The sequence below is a fragment of the Chaetura pelagica genome, unplaced genomic scaffold (assembly GCF_000747805.2).
Source record: "Chaetura pelagica isolate M959 unplaced genomic scaffold, ChaPel_1.0 scaffold112, whole genome shotgun sequence".
Lineage (NCBI taxonomy): Eukaryota > Metazoa > Chordata > Aves > Apodiformes > Apodidae > Chaetura > Chaetura pelagica.
The window spans coordinates 637,658-654,699 of NW_009952798.1; the positions used below are offsets into that span (position 1 = coordinate 637,658).

The 17,042-nt window shown below is 41.8% G+C and overlaps 1 protein-coding gene across 1 annotated transcript in view; it reads left to right on the plus strand.

Annotated features, from left to right (window-relative positions):
- ZNF365 (zinc finger protein 365) overlaps nucleotides 1–16,037 on the plus strand; it is a 38,434-nt gene extending 22,397 nt beyond the window's left edge. Inside the window, exons 2-5 of the mRNA XM_009994877.1 lie at nucleotides 3–505; nucleotides 9,825–10,005; nucleotides 12,016–12,053; nucleotides 15,791–16,037. Of these exons, the coding sequence (XP_009993179.1) occupies nucleotides 3–505; nucleotides 9,825–10,005; nucleotides 12,016–12,053; nucleotides 15,791–16,037 (969 nt within the window). The remainder of the gene's footprint in view (nucleotides 1–2; nucleotides 506–9,824; nucleotides 10,006–12,015; nucleotides 12,054–15,790) is intronic.
- Nucleotides 16,038–17,042: the final 1,005 nt, after the last annotated feature.

The following is a 17,042-nucleotide window of genomic DNA, read 5'->3' on the forward strand; positions in this document are numbered from 1 at the left end:
AGCTGATCTCTCCGCCCGAGCGCAGCGGCCAGGGAAGCCCGGGGAGCCCCGGCAGCGCCGTGCAGCACAAAGGGCCCTACCTGAGCTTCTGCGACAGCGGGAAGCGCGGGCGGGCTCTGGAGCTGGAAGCAGAGCGGCCCGTCTCCTACGTGTCAAGCTATGCGCCGGCTGACTCTCCCAGCGAGCAGGTTCCAAAACCTGGCCCCCCGGCCGCTGACTCCAAAGCCTCCTTCGAGGCACACGTCAGAGAAAAGTTTAACAGGATGGTAGAGGCCGTGGACAAAACGATCGAGAAACGAATCGACAAGCTTACCAAAGAGCTGGCCCAGAAGACAGCGGAGCTACTGGAGGTGCGAGCAGCTTTTGTGCAGCTGTCCCAGAAGAAGCAGGAGGTGCAGCGACGGGAGCGGGCCCTGAGCAGGCAGGTGGACGTGGCAGTGGAGATGATCGCAGCCTTGAAGCAGCGCCTCACCGAGTCCGAGGAGGAGCTCCACCGCAAAGAGGAGTAAGTGGGCAGGCGAGAGCTGCTGGCTTTGCGCGGGGCTGGCCAGCACCTGGCGAGGGGTGGCCGTTCAGTTGCTTGCTGGTTATAAAAGAGTCTGGTGCCACCAGCGTCTGGTCTCTGTGTTTCACAGCCCCTGTGGCCGTGTCTCCCGAAAGGCAGGGGACAGCTCCCCGAGCAGGTGGCTTTCATGCTTGACTCCCCAGGGAATTTTACACCCTCTAGTGACTGTGTTGTGTCCATTTTTCATGGGGTAGGGTGGAGTAGAAGCTGTCATCAGCGTGTAATCTGCTTTACACTGACACCTCTAAGCCACTATCTTTTGAAGAAGAGAGGGATGGCTAAGTGCTGAAGAAGTATGGAAGAATAGCCAGTAGTATGTTTTTCCTCAAGTCTTCCCACCAGGGTCAGCAGGGCTGTCCGAGGAGTGGGATGGTCTCCCACGCAGCAGCAAAGCTGCAGTGGTGACAGTGCTGAAAAGGCTGTGCCCAAGTAGGTGTTTTAGATAGACACAGAACTGTGAAACTGGAATCACTTATTGGAAAACAGGAAGCAGATGCCAGAGTCGTAACTTCAGCCATCTAAAAATGTGTTTGTGATGCATCCATTAAAAATATAGTGATAGGTGATGTATTATTTATACATGAACTAATTAGTTAATTCAGCATTTGCTGAAACCTTTCAGGCTTTTCGTAGCAGCATAACTTATTTTAGAGGAATGCAAATAAAGAGTCTTGGTGGTGGAGTGCCTCTAAACCAATTCATCTGCTTACAGAGGGAAAAGATGAGAAGTGCTAGTTGCCATGACACTGATTTTTGAAGGAAGAAGAAAGGTGGTGTAGGAATCCAGTGTAGAAAGTTTGGAGGGCTTTCATTGTTCCTTCCTGTAGTCTAAGGATGAGAAAGAAAATATTATGATGGCTCTTACATCAGTAGAAGTCATTTATCTTGAGGCAGTGCTGTAGAATTCCCAGAAGAAGGGACACCAGAGGTGGTGGGATTTAAGCATCTGAGGCTTGTATCCTCCTTGAAGGGATACTCAACAGAACCTCTGATTTTTGAAATATCGGGCAGTCCTTATAGAAGAGAATACTGAAGTACTAAAGATAATAGTGGAACTGAGACAGATTAGAAAGTAGGCTGGAAGGAGGCCATGATGGTAACTTTAAGTTTGATGCAGTTTTGGTATTCTCATCTAGCCAAGTTGCCCTTACAGGCTGTTTCACAGCATGGTTCATCCTATTTGTTCAAGAAAAGTGTCTTAGAGGGGAAGAGATTGCTCTGTGGAGGTCCTTCCTCCTCTGCAGACTAGAAAGGACCTCAGGTAAGCAGCTGTCTTAGGCTAGATGCTAAACTTCAGATATCTGAAGTGGTATGAATATTACCCCATTCTAAATGTGGAATGTACTTTTAAAATTCAAGGCTTGAGATCCACAGGAAGAACATGACTGTAAGGAGAAAGCAGAAACCATTCAGTGGAGCAAAACCAGAGTGCTGCAGAAGAAGAAAAGATCTTGTGGAAAAAGAGGAAGGGAGAAGGAGTTCTGTGGGTAGAAAGGAGTAATATGGTATGGCGAAGGGCACTGATCTGTGAAAAGAACAAGGCAGCAGAAGTTGTGATTTTTAGCTATACTACAAAAAGGCATGAGGAAGAGGCTTCCTGCCCCCCTAGCAGTGGTAAGCTGTGGTTCTCAGGCCAGAAAAGACAACACAGAATGAGAGAAGTGGCAAAACACAGTCCTTCACACTAGAACATTACTAGGCCTGGGAAAGGGTCAGAAGCTCAGATGATTGCTGTTAGAATTCTAGACACCTCTAAAGGAGGAGGGTGAATGCATAAGCAGATGAAGAGGTGATTCTGTGTGTAGGTCCTAAGTTGGTGTTACAGGGAAGAATGAAGGTTATTTGACTAATAAGAAACACTAACCAAACAGGCAGCTGCTCACGAGCCTTCACTTGAGTACCCAGAGTATTGCTCTTCTAGGATTACTGCTGGCTTGCTTCAGCTTTCAATAAAGAACATAAAAAAACTTGGAAGTAAAAGCAGCAATAAGAACGAGTGAATAGATACTACACAGTGGTGTGTTAATTTCTAAAGGCAATGAGCCTAGTGCTTGCTAGTGGGTAACACAAAAGGATGATCAGCCTACAGTATCAAGGGGAAAAGGGGGAAGTGATAGCATGTTCTTGCACGTGCATGTGCCTTGCGCCATAGCATTGCCTCTTAGAAGTCACTATGAAAGTACTCCAAGGAGGCTGGGAGAATAGGCAGGCTGTTAGAATAGGCAGAGTTCACTCAGAAAAACATGTACATTTTTTCTTGTTCAAATGGTTCTTGCATTTCCCATCTCGGGGGATTGCAAAGGATAGTGCCATAAAAAAAGGCACTGTATGGATTTCCAATGAAAAGGTCATAATATAATTAGTAAATTGAGAAGGCAAGTAAGTACAAACAATGATTTGTAAAAGCAGGACTAGTACTTAGGGGCAGCTTTTCAGCTCTGAACTTCTAAAAATGTCTGGGACACTTAGCTTTGTGCCAGTAGCCAGGGGGCACTGAGTGGTACCCTCTGGCAGAGGGGAAAGAAAGGATGTTCATTACTCTGGCAGCAGAAGTCTCACTTGTGTGGTTTCCTCCTGCACTGCTAGTAAATTCTGAGATCAGTCTCCATATTCAGTCCTTTGTGTGTTCAAAAACTTACTCATTTGGTGTGCTGAGAAGACTTTATCCTTCAAAAAAGGAGGATCTCAACTTTGGCTTTGATTTCTGGGAAGAAGTCCAGATGATTAGAAAGCCAAACAGGACTGCTTAATGGAAATTGCAGAAGCAGGAGTTCTCACTGCAGATTGTGGAAAGTCAAAGGCAGCCCTTAGGGACTGCTTTGGTACTTGCTGACCTTCAGAAATAAATGCTTTCGTCAGTTTCTTTGGATTTTTTTTAAAGCCATCTTGTGAATACAGATAACTTTTCCCAAAACTAGCATTGATATTGAGCCACTGTAGCTGAAAATTTTCTCTTTGTAGGAAGAAAAAGCAAGAACCTGTTTTCCCTGAAACACCTCCTTATCATCCTATTTCTAAGGAAGTAAAAGAAGCAAGTCTTCCTTTGGTCCCTGGTTATCCCCAATAGCAAAGGCCATGGACTAGGGTTCATGTGAAAACAAAAAAGTGTTTATAATCAATATACACTTCTGGATCTCAAACTGACTGAGGTATGACTACTATAGATCAATCTGAAGGTTTAAAAAAAACCAAAAACACCCCAAACCAACAAATGATCCAAAAGAGGAAAAAAAATCTAGTCCAAGACTTAGATACGGTCACAAAAATTATTCTTTGGAGGCACTGTAGAGAAACTGGCAACTGACATAAAAGCTGTGATCCTCTACATGGCCACATTGTTAGAAAGCTGGCTTCTCTGGTGTGTTCTCCAGAGCAAGCCGCAAGCCTGTAGGCATCACACCTCCAACAGAGTTATGTTGTCATTGCTAATCCAAGTAGTAAATTCAAATGACAGCACTAAGAGGTTTTACTGTTTACTCCCTCATTCCAGTGAGACAGAGGCATGCTGGGTTTGGCCCCCAGCAGACACAGGGCTGCCCATTTGAAGAGTTTGTAGGGATCAATAGGGTTATTTCTCTAGATCTATCAGTTGATCTTTTTGGGTTTTTGTTTGTTTTAAATAAAGCCTACAGCAGTCCAGCAAAGGCAGTGATAAAGCAAATATATCCCTTTAGTTAAATGTTACTCCTGTTCTCTTACCCAGTGTGTCTGCTAATGTACATCCTACTGTGATGCCATTGTAGAGATGAGCTTTGATGAGTGGCAAGACAGGTGGCAGTACCGCACTAATATTACTAACACACAGTTGAAGTAGTCTAAACACAAGAAAGTGTTACAGAAGTCACTCTTGTATCACTCTCATATTTAGAAAGTCAAAAGGTCAAAGCTTTTTTATTATTATATGGAAAAAGAAAAAAGAAAACAGGATATTCTAGAGAAGCAGGCACAGCTACCAAAGACAAGTCCCAGTTCACCAACATGCCTCAGTTGGCCCCTGGATGTTTCAATGAATGATGACTACAGGGTTGAGCTTTCAGCAGAGCTGCTGAGCAAATGCATGATTTCATTAGAAAATGTGCCTGGAAAGGGATTATTCAATGTTTGATGAAGGATAACGCAACACAGACTGAGTACTGTAATCTTAAAGATAACACAGAAGCCTGCCCAAAGGGAATAAGACTTTTGTTGAATAAGATACTAAGAAAAACATTGAAACTAAAACCAACTATGAACATAATTTACAGAGGACACCAAGAGGCTTGCTTGTGGAAGTTAGGTAAGAAAGCAAAAGTGGTACTTTTCAGTAAGTCTGAACAGCGTAATTGTTTGAAGCGATGGTCCTCACCTGGAAGCTACCTTCAGTAGCAACTTAATTTCACTTTGTCTTTTAACTACAGGGTAAGAATATTAATGTAGTATGTTGCTATATCTCTGACAGTGATTTCTTTAACCAGGCTAATGCATTTGTTTGGAGGGTGTGTGATCATGCCTCTGCTCCAGCATAGCCTGCAGTGTGAGGGCTATTTCAGAATAGCTATGGTAGGGAGTAATTATTCTTGGCAATGGCTTCACCTTAAATTTGCAAGTAATGGCTCTATCTATGCAAATTAACATCTTGACAACGGGATTTAGAGTTGGCTTTTAGAGATCACTGCAATTTATGCTTTGAAACAACAGCTTTCCTTTAAATATTAATTCCAGTTGTACGACAAAACAGTTTTGGTTTTGTTCTAAGTAGAATATGACCACAACTACACATGGTTCTTCCATCGTCAGTTTCAGGTGGTCCTGTTCTCTCTTTCCCATTACCTTTTATCTTCCCACTCCAGAGATTACTCCCTCCCCAGCTGCATTGGTTCAAGTGTAGCATGACTATCCCACAGAAAGGCTCTGTGAAATGAAGCATTTTAATCTTCCCAGGGTCACCTCAAGTAAGTTCACCACTGAATGGGTGCAACTGGTAGGACAGTAACTTTCTGAGGGGAGGAGGCGTGAACATTTTGAATTGACTATGCTGATAGCAGTGCAGGAATGTGAAACCACAACCTAATGAGATAGCCGTCTTCATGCAGCAACACCAATTGGATGTCGGATGAGGTCAGTGGTGTTAATACTTAATGAATGTACCTATTTTAAATATTGTGGAATTTTCACAAGTAAATCACTACTTACTGTAGTAGGAACTTCCCTGTCCTTAGGTAAAATAACGCAAAGATTTGTTTTTCTATTAATTTTAGGCAGAATTATTCCAAGTGCAATTCTCAAAAGGGATTTGATACTTGGGTGCAGGATCTGCATAGAGACTCATGATTGTCTCCACCTACAGAGCAGTTGCTGGTGTTGAAGTTGCTGTAAATAGTCTTGAGACCAGTATTATGCAACTGTAGGCGGGCTTGGTTGCAATGTGAGAAATCATTAGCTCTTCTTGTCAGTTGTTAAGGAGCTGGAGCTGTCCCAACCTCTGCATCTATGCTGTGCATCACATACTTAACTGCTGAAAGCCATACAAATACTAAGGGTATCTGCAGGCTCCACGTGCCTGCAATTGCTTCAATAAAGAAGAACTGCAGCTCACTAGCCCTACAAGGAGAACTATATAATCTAGTGGTAAAGGTAGAAAAATAAACATCACCTAGTTAGTCTATAATTTACAACTTTATTTACCACAACTCATGCTGTTTCATGACAACAGCTTCCATAAAGGTGGTTTCAGGAAAAGTTACAAGGCAGGCTATCTGTGGTTTTTCCATGAGGGCAGCTAGGCTGCAGTTGGAATGCAAAACACCGAACTACTTAAGTTTGGTTAACTATAGCGACTCTTGTTAATTCTCTGGCAGAGTCAGATGAAAATAAAAGCTTTGGCAGCAAGTCTGTCTTGCCTCTGCACTTGTTTTTTCATCTGAGCCTCTCAGAGCTGCCTGCTGCACTGCTATAAATTTTCCTTGGACTCCTGGTCCCGAGAAGAGCTTTTCTCTGGCAGTCTGGCAGTACAGGCACCTCCTGCTCCACTTGGACGCCTCCCAGATTACATCCTGCTTTGTCTTTCCCTCTTGCTTGCCTCACCATGTCACCTCAAACTTCTGGCAGTTCTATGTGCCCCCTGCTCTCTGGGCAGTAGCATCAGTCTCTCCTCCTAAAAGGTTTTGTCTGAGGAGAGCACCCAAGACAAAGCAAGAAAGCCACACTTCCCACTGCCCAGTCACAGCCCTTTAACAAAATATTTTGCTATACAATATACCTTACTATGTAGTAAACTGTGGGCAAACAGATGAGATGACTCTGCTATCCATTACAGAAATGTACAGATGTTTGAGCTGAACTGAACATTGTCTACTCCACCTAGAAAATTTGTGGCAGGATCTAGAGCTTACAGTGCTACAGTGAGTGCCAGGGTGCAGCTGAGTAGAAAGGAGCTGGAGGCTGCAAGCTGACAGGCAAACGGTGGAGTGAAGCAGAGTGGGATAGAGATTATGCTGAGAGCACAGAAGTTCAAGGGGAGTTAATAACTGTACATAACCTTTTCTTAATATAGCAGCAGAGCTCCACATGTAGAGTAGTCTGTGTAGGGTAGTAGAGATCTCATTAGGAAGGGCAATGCTTCAGGACTGGGCTGGGCTTTCACACATATTCTGGTTTTAGGTGAGTGCTGCTGACAAGGCTGTTCTGCCAAGACACAGAGGTCAGTAGGCCTGTGCTCCTGGGCTCTTGTTTAAGCCTCTACCAAGTGGGCCCCACAATATTCATGGGCTCAGCTTCACCCTAACTTCACAAGGAGCACCATCTGACTTCTGTGAACATCGGTCTTTCCACAAGCATAAAAGCAGAGAGTAAAAGATAGAAATCGTATCACATAGTCCCAAAAAAATTGGTAGAGGCCAAATAAATTGGAGAAATAAACTGAAAGTAAAATAAAGAACAAGCAAAAAATCATCACAGTTATCTAAAAATAGAATTGTGTCGGTGCAGAGGTATCCAGCGAGGGAAGAATGCAAGACAACCAGTATGATTGATAAAGCAAACTTCTTCTTTTATTAGAAATGACAGGCACTTATATACTTCCATCCCGAGTTGTACATGTCCAGAACTACACTTATGATTGGTCAGTTGTACTAGAGCCTGTCACAATCTGAACAGTGATTGGCTCCTAGGCTCAGGTATGCATATGCTCAGTCAGAACTCTCCACCCCAACTCCTTCTTCGGCACATCCGGGTGTTTACTTCGTTGCTTCACTTTTATCAACTGGTTCCCATGAGAAAGTACCTTTGTTACTGAGGCCCAGGTGTTCTCAGTAAAGCTGGATTGCTCACATATCCATTATTTATTAAACAACCTGCAACAGAATTGAAGAGCGAGGGTCATCAGTATGGCTAAGAAAAAGCCCTGGCAAACTCTAAGAGACAAAAAAGCAATTACACAGCTGCTGCCGGAAGCTACACGAGTTCTTTGAACCGTTTCCCTATTGTTCATGGTGGAAGGAGGTTAAAAATTCTTCTGGGAATTCACTTCAGATAACCAAGGCATAGCCACGGCACAGAGTGGGCTCTCTGAGGAAGAGATGTTGGATCAAGTACAGACACTTATTAGCAGTCACTCCTTGGGGTTGATGTTGTTCTTCTGAGAGATAAGAATGAAGTGGAAACAAAGAAAGTAGCTGAACTAACAGAAGTGCTACTCATCAGAACAAGGCGTGTGACGAAGACCTAGTGTCTGGATGTATTCTGTCCCCTGTCTTTGTAAAGGGAATTTACAGTGTGTTGGTACCATTTCAGCCGAAAGGAAATTTTTTAGATAAAAAGTTATTAAAGGCAGGTTCATAGGCTGTATAGGGGCAGCTAAACAAACAGAAAGAAATGATGGAAGCACTACTACTGCTTCTAGTAACAGTTTCTACAAATGGTATGTAGAATGTCAAGTTATTTTAAGTAGTACAGAAAGCAAGGAAAAGAATTTATTGACACTGTCTCTCTTCTCCTGATAGTGATCAGAGCCTTCCAGAAAAAACACTGCTTCCCCCTGCCCTCCCTGTAGCACAGCTCACTAAGGATAAATTTGTAGGAAAGGAAAATTTGTGGGTAACTCTTTTCATGCCATCGAGCAGGCAATTAAACAATGCTTTTGAATTACTTTTTCTGATACGATTACAGATGTTAGCATTCATGAAACTATCACCCTTTTAAAAAACAAATGCCAACTCTTCTTAGTGCAAACCAGCTCACTGTTAAAACAACTATACCGACTTAAACCGATGAAATGCAGAGAAATATCAGATTCATTCTAAACAAGCTAAACTTTGAAAGGCTATTACTGTTACAAACTGTTTCCCAGTTTCTGCTTAAAATGCATTTTCTGCAGTTGATGTATTTCTACCAAGGAATCACGCCCTTTTCATTTGGCAAGCAGTGGTTCCTTCAATTCCCACCCCCTCAGTTTTGTACAATGCAAAAATCAACATGGTTTAATTGGCAGAACAAGAACTGGTTATCCAGACATTTATTAACTGGGGAAGTTCTACATGCTCAGATTTGCCATTTTTTGTAATACATGGTTCACTCTGTAACCAGACTTCCCCACTCAGAAGCTCCTGATATCAGAGGTCCAAATGGTGGCCTGATTACTGGTGGCAAATGCATGTACTCCTTGGCAAAGAGTAGATTAATGTAGATTAATTAATTAAATCTAATCTGTAGATTATCTGTTAATCTCCCATGCTCCCACTAGCTCCAGATGATAACACTGCATTTTGACATGTTGGCAGGATTGCAGCCAAAATTAAGTTTTATGGCCACAGTAGCTCTTTTAATTTAGGAACCACCCTAGCATCAACATTAAACTACCACTGTAAGATTGTGATGAACTGGGAAGATGAATTTGGGGGTTCATCCACTGCTCTTCATGTTTCAGGACTAAGATACACATGGGTAAGTAAAAAAAAATCATCTAGCTGTAGCTGTCTCCAGATACCTCGAGAGGTGATGCTTAATAACGTTTCTGCTCCGTGAATCACTAAGGATTATTTCCAGAAGACCTAATGTGACAAAGATACCCAAACCTACTGCCCATAAACTTAAATTCAGCATTCAGGGTTCCAGATCTTCACTAAGTATCCACAAAAAGATTGAAATCTTTTTACAGAGGTCAAGGACAATAATTAGCCACCATGAAAAAACAGAGAAGCATCAGTAATTCTTTGACAGCAGTGAGACCAGAGAACTTCCCATTATATAAACATGACCTCTTTGCAATGTTTCTGTCTTGCAGAGAGGTTGTTACTTTCAACCACTTCTTGGAAGAAGCAGCAGAAAAAGAAGTGCGAGGAAAAGCCAGGCTCCAGCACTTCATTGAGAACCTGTTGCAGCGGGTGGAACTGGCAGAAAGGCAGCTAGAGTATTACCAAAATCAGCAGATGGTGTGCAACCACACAAACATCAGTGAGCATGTGGTAAGCCCGTGAAGTCCTTCCCTTCATTGTCACTCACCAGTGGAGAGAAAGTATTTGAGTTTTAATATGGATGGGCTCAGTGGGTCAGGGTTATATGCTATTCCAGACAGATCTAGATTTGTAAAGTGTTTCTTTGGATGTGTTTTATTAATGTTGTAAGTTGCTACCTCACATGAATGAAAGGAGCACAGAGTGTAAGAGCAGTAGTTGGCAAATACAGCAAAGGGAAATCAGAGAATAATGAGGCATTTGGTAGATATTTTTCTTTTGAGCTTTGGCTATTAGTGCCTTTACCTTTGCAGCAACCAGTTTCCTTTATGTCTCTTAGTGAATTGGCAGGTTTTTGGAGCTATCTAAAGATTTTCAGGAAAGATGTGCATCTGTACACAGGACCTGTCAGCCTGCTGGTGAATCAGCTTGCTTTCTGTAGTTACCAATCACAGGACCCTTAGAGAAGGTGAATGGATTCCCACAGGCCTGTCCCCCTCAGATGAGAAACCAAAGCTGTCTGAACACTGTTTCTTTTAAATACATTATTTCTTTAAAAGCCTTCATTTATTAATACTTAATATTTCCCTACAATGCATCACATTTATATGGCAAGTTTTAGCCACATGACTTCTGAAGAACATTTCCATTTAAATGACCCTATGCTAAGTAATTGCTCATCCTGGGATGTGAGAGGAAAGGCATTTGGTCATGTACAGCACTGAACAGGTATGCAGTAGTGGAAAGCAGAGGTTCCCGTAGCCACCTGAAAGACAATGAGCATTAGGTAAGACCTGAATAAATGTAGATGTGCTGAAATCCAGAGCAGGACATCTCAAACAGTGCCTGTGAGAACACTGAAGGGGACTATAAGGTGGGCCTCCATATTAAATCATCTTCCCTGTTCTCAATGTGTTTACGGGGATCTGGCTCAGCAGTGTCACCTGGGGAAAGCACTAATTTTTGAGGCAGCTGCCCTTCTTTCTGAGTGACTTCAGCATTCCTCTGAGGTCATCCATCCAAATATTAACCAGCCTGACCTTCAAGAGGTAATTACAGAGAAGCACACCATGAGATGGATCCAGACTCCATGCAAGGCAGATGACAAGCAAAGTCAGGCTGGGCAAAAATCCATCTGCAAAATGTGGACATTACCAGGGACAGAGGGAACATTTACAAGAACATAATAATTTTCAGATGCCAGATCTGACTTGCTTGGCTCAGTGACTTCATTAAATGACATTCAAAAATTATATTCTAATAGCACTGATGGGAGATCAGTACAAAGAACCAATTTAGTACCCAGATCGATTTAGGCTGAGTTGGCATCAAACACCTCCTTTCCTGACCCCCACTAAAAGAGGGACTAGACAAAGTGTTTTCACACTGTGAACCAAACTGTTGTAAAAAATGAAGTTATGCAAAGTTGTGCTGGCACTGAGGCTATGCTGTCCCTAGCTGGCCTTGGGATTTGGGGTGAGAAGGGACAGAAACACTTGTGTTGTCACTCTCTACACTTCAGTGCTGCTGTAGGCAGAGCCACAGGCTCATGGCTGCAGTTTCCTAACCACTTGTATAGCGAAAATCCATCACTGCAAAATTAAAGGCTCTGAGAGAAGGTTAATTCAGTACAGCTTATTCAGGCACTGTCCCTTATTAATTATCTTGAACACAATAATTACTTCTCATTGTATCCATACTGTTTAATCTAATTTCAAAGATCTCTCTTCAGCCCACACTTCTTTAGCAATTTACTTTGATTATAGTTACAATAAAAATAACGTGGGGAAAAATCCAGCAGCTAACAACTCACACATTATGAATTTTTAAAATAGATGTAATAAGTTGGAGGAGTAATAATCTGTAAAAGCTTTTTCTTTATTATTTATTTCATGAATATTCTTCTAGTATTAACAGCAGGTAAGAATGAATGTATGATTTTGAGGACTGCTTATATTTTATCCCTGTACTTTAATTACTTGATAATGTAATACTAATAACCTGTTTCTGTTTTCTTTGCAGTTTACAGACATTTCATTAAATAAGAAGCCCAGATGCCTGTATGTATATCTTTTTCTCTATTCAATACACTAACTTGACATGCTTACATTTCTGCTTTTGCATTTCACCTTACCAAAATGCCTGAATCAGGTTGGGTTTGGATCAGGTTCTATACTTGAGAATAACCTATATTTATGTCATGTAATTACATTAAGCACGATTCTGCTAAATCAAAGCTAAAATCAGATGTTATTTAAAGAAAAAAAAAAGCTACAATAGTTGAATCTCTTTGACAAACACAGGCCAAAGTTCAGCTGAAAATATCTTTAACATTCTGTAGGTAGGAGAGAGACAGTTGTCATTTCCTAACTGATAGTAACACTGTCGACTTTAAAATCATGTATAAGCAAACAAGTCCCCTGACAAAGCACAGACACTAACAACATCTCAGGTTACTCAAGCAGCTGTCCTGGGAGCAGCAGAACTAGTTTTGGCTGGTTTTCCATGTCTTTGTGACTTGGTCATGAGTCCCAGCGGCTGGTTGGAAGCATCACACATACTGCTTGGCTAAACGACAGTCAAGCAGAGCATCCTCCCTCAGGGCAACCTTTCTTAGTGGGGACATGAGTATGAGTCCTTTTTCCCATTGCCATCAGCACAGGTCTGGGACTTCTGCATCCCTGCCAGATTTGTGTTTGACCAATGGGTTCAAGAATTACTGGCAGACTGAAACATGAATAGATGGATGAGTTGGAAAATGAAGTAAAAATACAGTCTATAGCCTAATGGGTTGTGAGAGGGCTCTTTTTGCTCTTTGGGTTGTTTTTGTTTGTCGTATGTCTTAGTCCTAGCAGGCAACTGGCCAAATACCCTTTTGTTGATAAGCAGTGTTTGCATCACTAATTAACAGCATGGGGCTTTAGCTTTGTTTTGGCTACTTTTTATAGTGTTTATAGCTGTCTTTTTTTTCCCTACCAATCAGATCCTGGAAAAACTTAGTTGTTCTAAGTAGACTTTGAGTTGACTATGTATACACTTTTCAGGCTTCTAGGTGTCTTAATATGATTGGAATCAAGGAAAATGTAATTTAAATATAACCAGTGAATTCAGTGACTTGGTGAGATGAGTCCTTCTGCTAACAAGTCTTTGGTCTGAATTAAACGCAGTTTGGTAAAACTCATTAATGGCTGACAAATAGTGGGAGTTCAAAGGCATTTTATACTACAGCATTAGAGTTTTCTGTTTAACTACTGATATTTTCCTTTGAAAAGGCCCTGTCAAAACTGAAATCTAGTAGTAGCCTTTAATTAAGGTTACCAGATTAAAAATGTCCCAGCTTGTCTTACAAAGCACAGAGAGGCTAGAGGAGAAGATGCTCAGAAATATGGGAAAGTTTTATTTTGCTCTGCCTGTTCTGTGGATGAATCCAGCATTTGCATTCACCAAGCTAGCTGTTTTTATGAGCTTTAACTCAACTAAGTATATAAAATGAGGTTTTAATGAGATGTACCAGCTAAAAAAATTGGGAACTGTTACTACCCATCCAGAAAATTCAGTGTAATCTCAGGGTTTGGGGCCTCCAATGGCTTAAGTTGTTTGGAATCAATGGCTGGACTTAAAATCCCTCTTGCTTCAAGTCCTCTGCCTTGCTTCCCAGTTCCTTTTCTCCAGTTTCTCCTGGCTGAGTTCAGGAAGTGTGCCACTGAAGGCAATGACAGACCTTTGCTGAAGCTAACTAAGCCATTTCTCAAAGGCTTTGAGACCTGTCTGCACATCTGTGCCTACATTAAGTTTAAATGACAGCTCCCACTGTGGACAAGCTAAAAATTAAGTCTCTCAAAAGCATAAGATCTTTCTTGAAAAGTACCTGATGTTTGTGAAATGCAGCATGAGTAAGTGCCTGTGGCAGTGGGTTGTATTTAGTCACATCATTTCAATCTTTCTCCATAATGAGGCAGATTAGAATGTGTCTGAGTAGAAGTTCAGACTCTCAGAACCACCTGTATCAAGGAGCTGCTGCTTTCAGTCAAAAAACATTGCCTGTATCTGGACCTGGCAGCGTGACATGTCATGTGCAATGACCTGCATCTTCTTTTGTCTTACATACCTTCTTACCCTGACTGTGAATTAGAGGCAGACATCCAACTTCTCTGCCATAAATTATTTCAATTTAAATACAGTTTAGCTCTTCTAGGCAATCCCCTCTGATTATATTAACTTTGATCTTCTGGTTTTAATAGCATCATTCAGTACAGCAGAGGAGTGACATAACACCTGCATGTGCTTTGGGAATAAGTTATGTAACTTGTTCACCATAACAACATCTGAGAAAAACAGGGCACGATGTCTTTTAACAACAACTAAGTAATGGACTGTTTCAAGCAATGCCCAAGAAGTGATCATAAACCGGAGTAGCCAATGCCTGTGCATTTACACAAGTAATTTCTAACCCCTAGCAAGTGGTCAGAGCTCAGGCTTACACCACACCAGCATGGCACAGAACCTGTAAGCTCCAGCTTCGACCTGCACAGCAGTCCCCCTCCAAAATTTCCCCACAGTGAAATCTGATTGACAAAGGTGCCAACCAAGTAAAACTGTTCTACAGGAAAAGCTTGGTTTATGTGCTGTCAACTGGCCCTCATTGCCTCCCACCAACAAATACAGAGACTTTCATGGCACCCTTCTGGTCTTTAACGAGGAGATGGCTTGCACTGTACCCATTCAAACCACTACAGCTTTTTCCAAAACTGTCTTTGTCAAGTGTGCAATATTGTTTAACTCCCAGGAGAAGCAGTACTACAGAAATGTGGTTTCCAGAAATACCAAACTAGGGAAAATAGCCCTATGGGAACCCTTAAGAGCTCAACTTGTACATTGGCACATCTGTTCTTCACTTCAGTCACAGTAGCTGGGCAGGCATGAGTTGGTGCCTTATGTTCATGTTGCTGCTGTTAAATTACATGTATCTGCTGTAAAACATCTAAATATTATGTTTAAAGGGCCTGTAATGATTTTAGCTTAGCTAAACTGTGAAACCAATTTCAACCTAAAAATTTAGAGTAGAGAGCATGGTTCAGCTGTTGCAGCACCACACACCGTGCTGTCACTGCACCTGAACTCACCAAATTCAGCAAATGCTGCTGGGCCTAAAACATGGCAGAGAGAACAAAGAATTAAACTTACTTTGGCCTTTAAGCTTTCATAATGTTCTTCCCACCAACTTCTGTACTGCCCTTTCCTCTTCTGTTTCAAATCAAAGCCTAAATGCAAAGCTAAATTTTCCCTAGATGGCTGGGCACCACAAAGGCAGAGCAAGGAGTTTCCTGAGCCACTGACCATTAGTAGCAGCCACAGTCAGGGCAGTGCTGAGATACCACTGAGAAGTCCCCACAGTTCCTGCACCCATTTTCAACTGTTAACTGGTGCCATATGATCTTCCAAAGGCCATGGGTTTGGTTGCTGTGAATACATACACCTTTAAAATCCATGTAGATCATAAAGTTATGAGAATACAGACCTCAGTAAGGTTTCAGTACTCCGCAGTCAGCAGAATGCCATCTAAATAAAAGTGTAGATGAACCTGCATGAAGAGTCCACCAGTAACACATGTAGAGGTTTTTACACTTTTAAGTACTGAGACTGATTCATCTTACAACTCTTGATTTTAACCTTCAGCCTGGTCCTGTAAAACAGGGCTACATTTACTTCAAAAATGTAAGGGCTGGGTACATTTTGGGGACCTTTCCCTTTGCAAAATTGAGTAAGAGTAACTAATAATGACTGTTATTAATTTCAGAAGCAGAGGAAGTCAACAAGCTTTGTATAACATCTCTGATTCAAAGCCTCATTCCTTTCAAAAAGGAAGAATCTTGTTGAAAAAAGCAAAGGATGAAAAAACCAGCTTGCAGCCAGTGAAATGCTTCTATGAACCTGTTGATTGCCCAAGAGAAATATGGAGAGCACAAAAGAAGGGTGAATCAGTTTGCTCTGCCAGGAAAGTGAGTTCAAAATCCAAGACGGGGAAGAAGGCCAAACCACTGTAGGAATGGTTAGCAATATATAGTAACACAGGAGCTTGGTTTCAACGGAGCAAATATTGAATGAAATTCATCATCCTACTTTTTCTTATCTATCTGGCCATGCCAAAATGTATCAGATATAAAATATAGAAATATATACAGTATGGAAGATTTATATTATTTAGTAATGCCATTCCCTCTTTGGACGCTATAAGAGTGGTGACACTTTAGTCAGTTTACATGGAGGTTTTTCTATTTATTTATTTATAGAGCTTATTTTAATTGACTGCTGTTATCTTGCTGGGCAGTACTGTGACTGTATGTTTAATTATTTTAGTAGCAGCATGTGGCTTGGTAATTTCTTTTCCATCTGTGCTGTTGCTGAAGTTCAGAAGAATCCATTTAATTGGCACCTGAATACTTGGACTTTCAGCTTAGGTAGGTAGAAGATCAATAATTCACTGTTATCTGCACAGACGTACTTAGTTGCAAAACATCTACTTGGGTTTCTTGAAGGCTGTTTGCAGCAGCAGGTTGCTACTCTGTATATTCTGCCATAAACCCAGTGGGGTACATTTCCACATTTTACTGCATACATTAGACTGTTTAATTCTGGCAGCAGCCATGTTACCCATTGGTACAAGTTTGGGCTGCTCCAGTGTTTCAAGCACAGCTTTCCAACTCCAGAAGCTTTATGGTTTTGCTGTACACACCAGCCTCTGGTGTCACAGAAGCCCTGAGAACATTTCAGTACCAAGTGCCAGCAGCAGGTTGTTAGCCACTGTGGAGCAGCAAGTGAAAGGCTAAAGCAACAGCGTTACCTTGCATGGCACCGCATTCAGCACCTCTGCTTGGCTCTAGGCAGGAGAGGCCTAAAATGCCTTAGATCATCACAATATTATCTCTGAAAAACCTTTGCAGGGCTGACATATCCCTGCATTTCAACTAAAAACCTAAGAGCAAGAAGTTAGAAACAATTGCAGGACAGGAATGTGAGTTTTGCATTGGTTTGTGCCAATTAAAAGGATC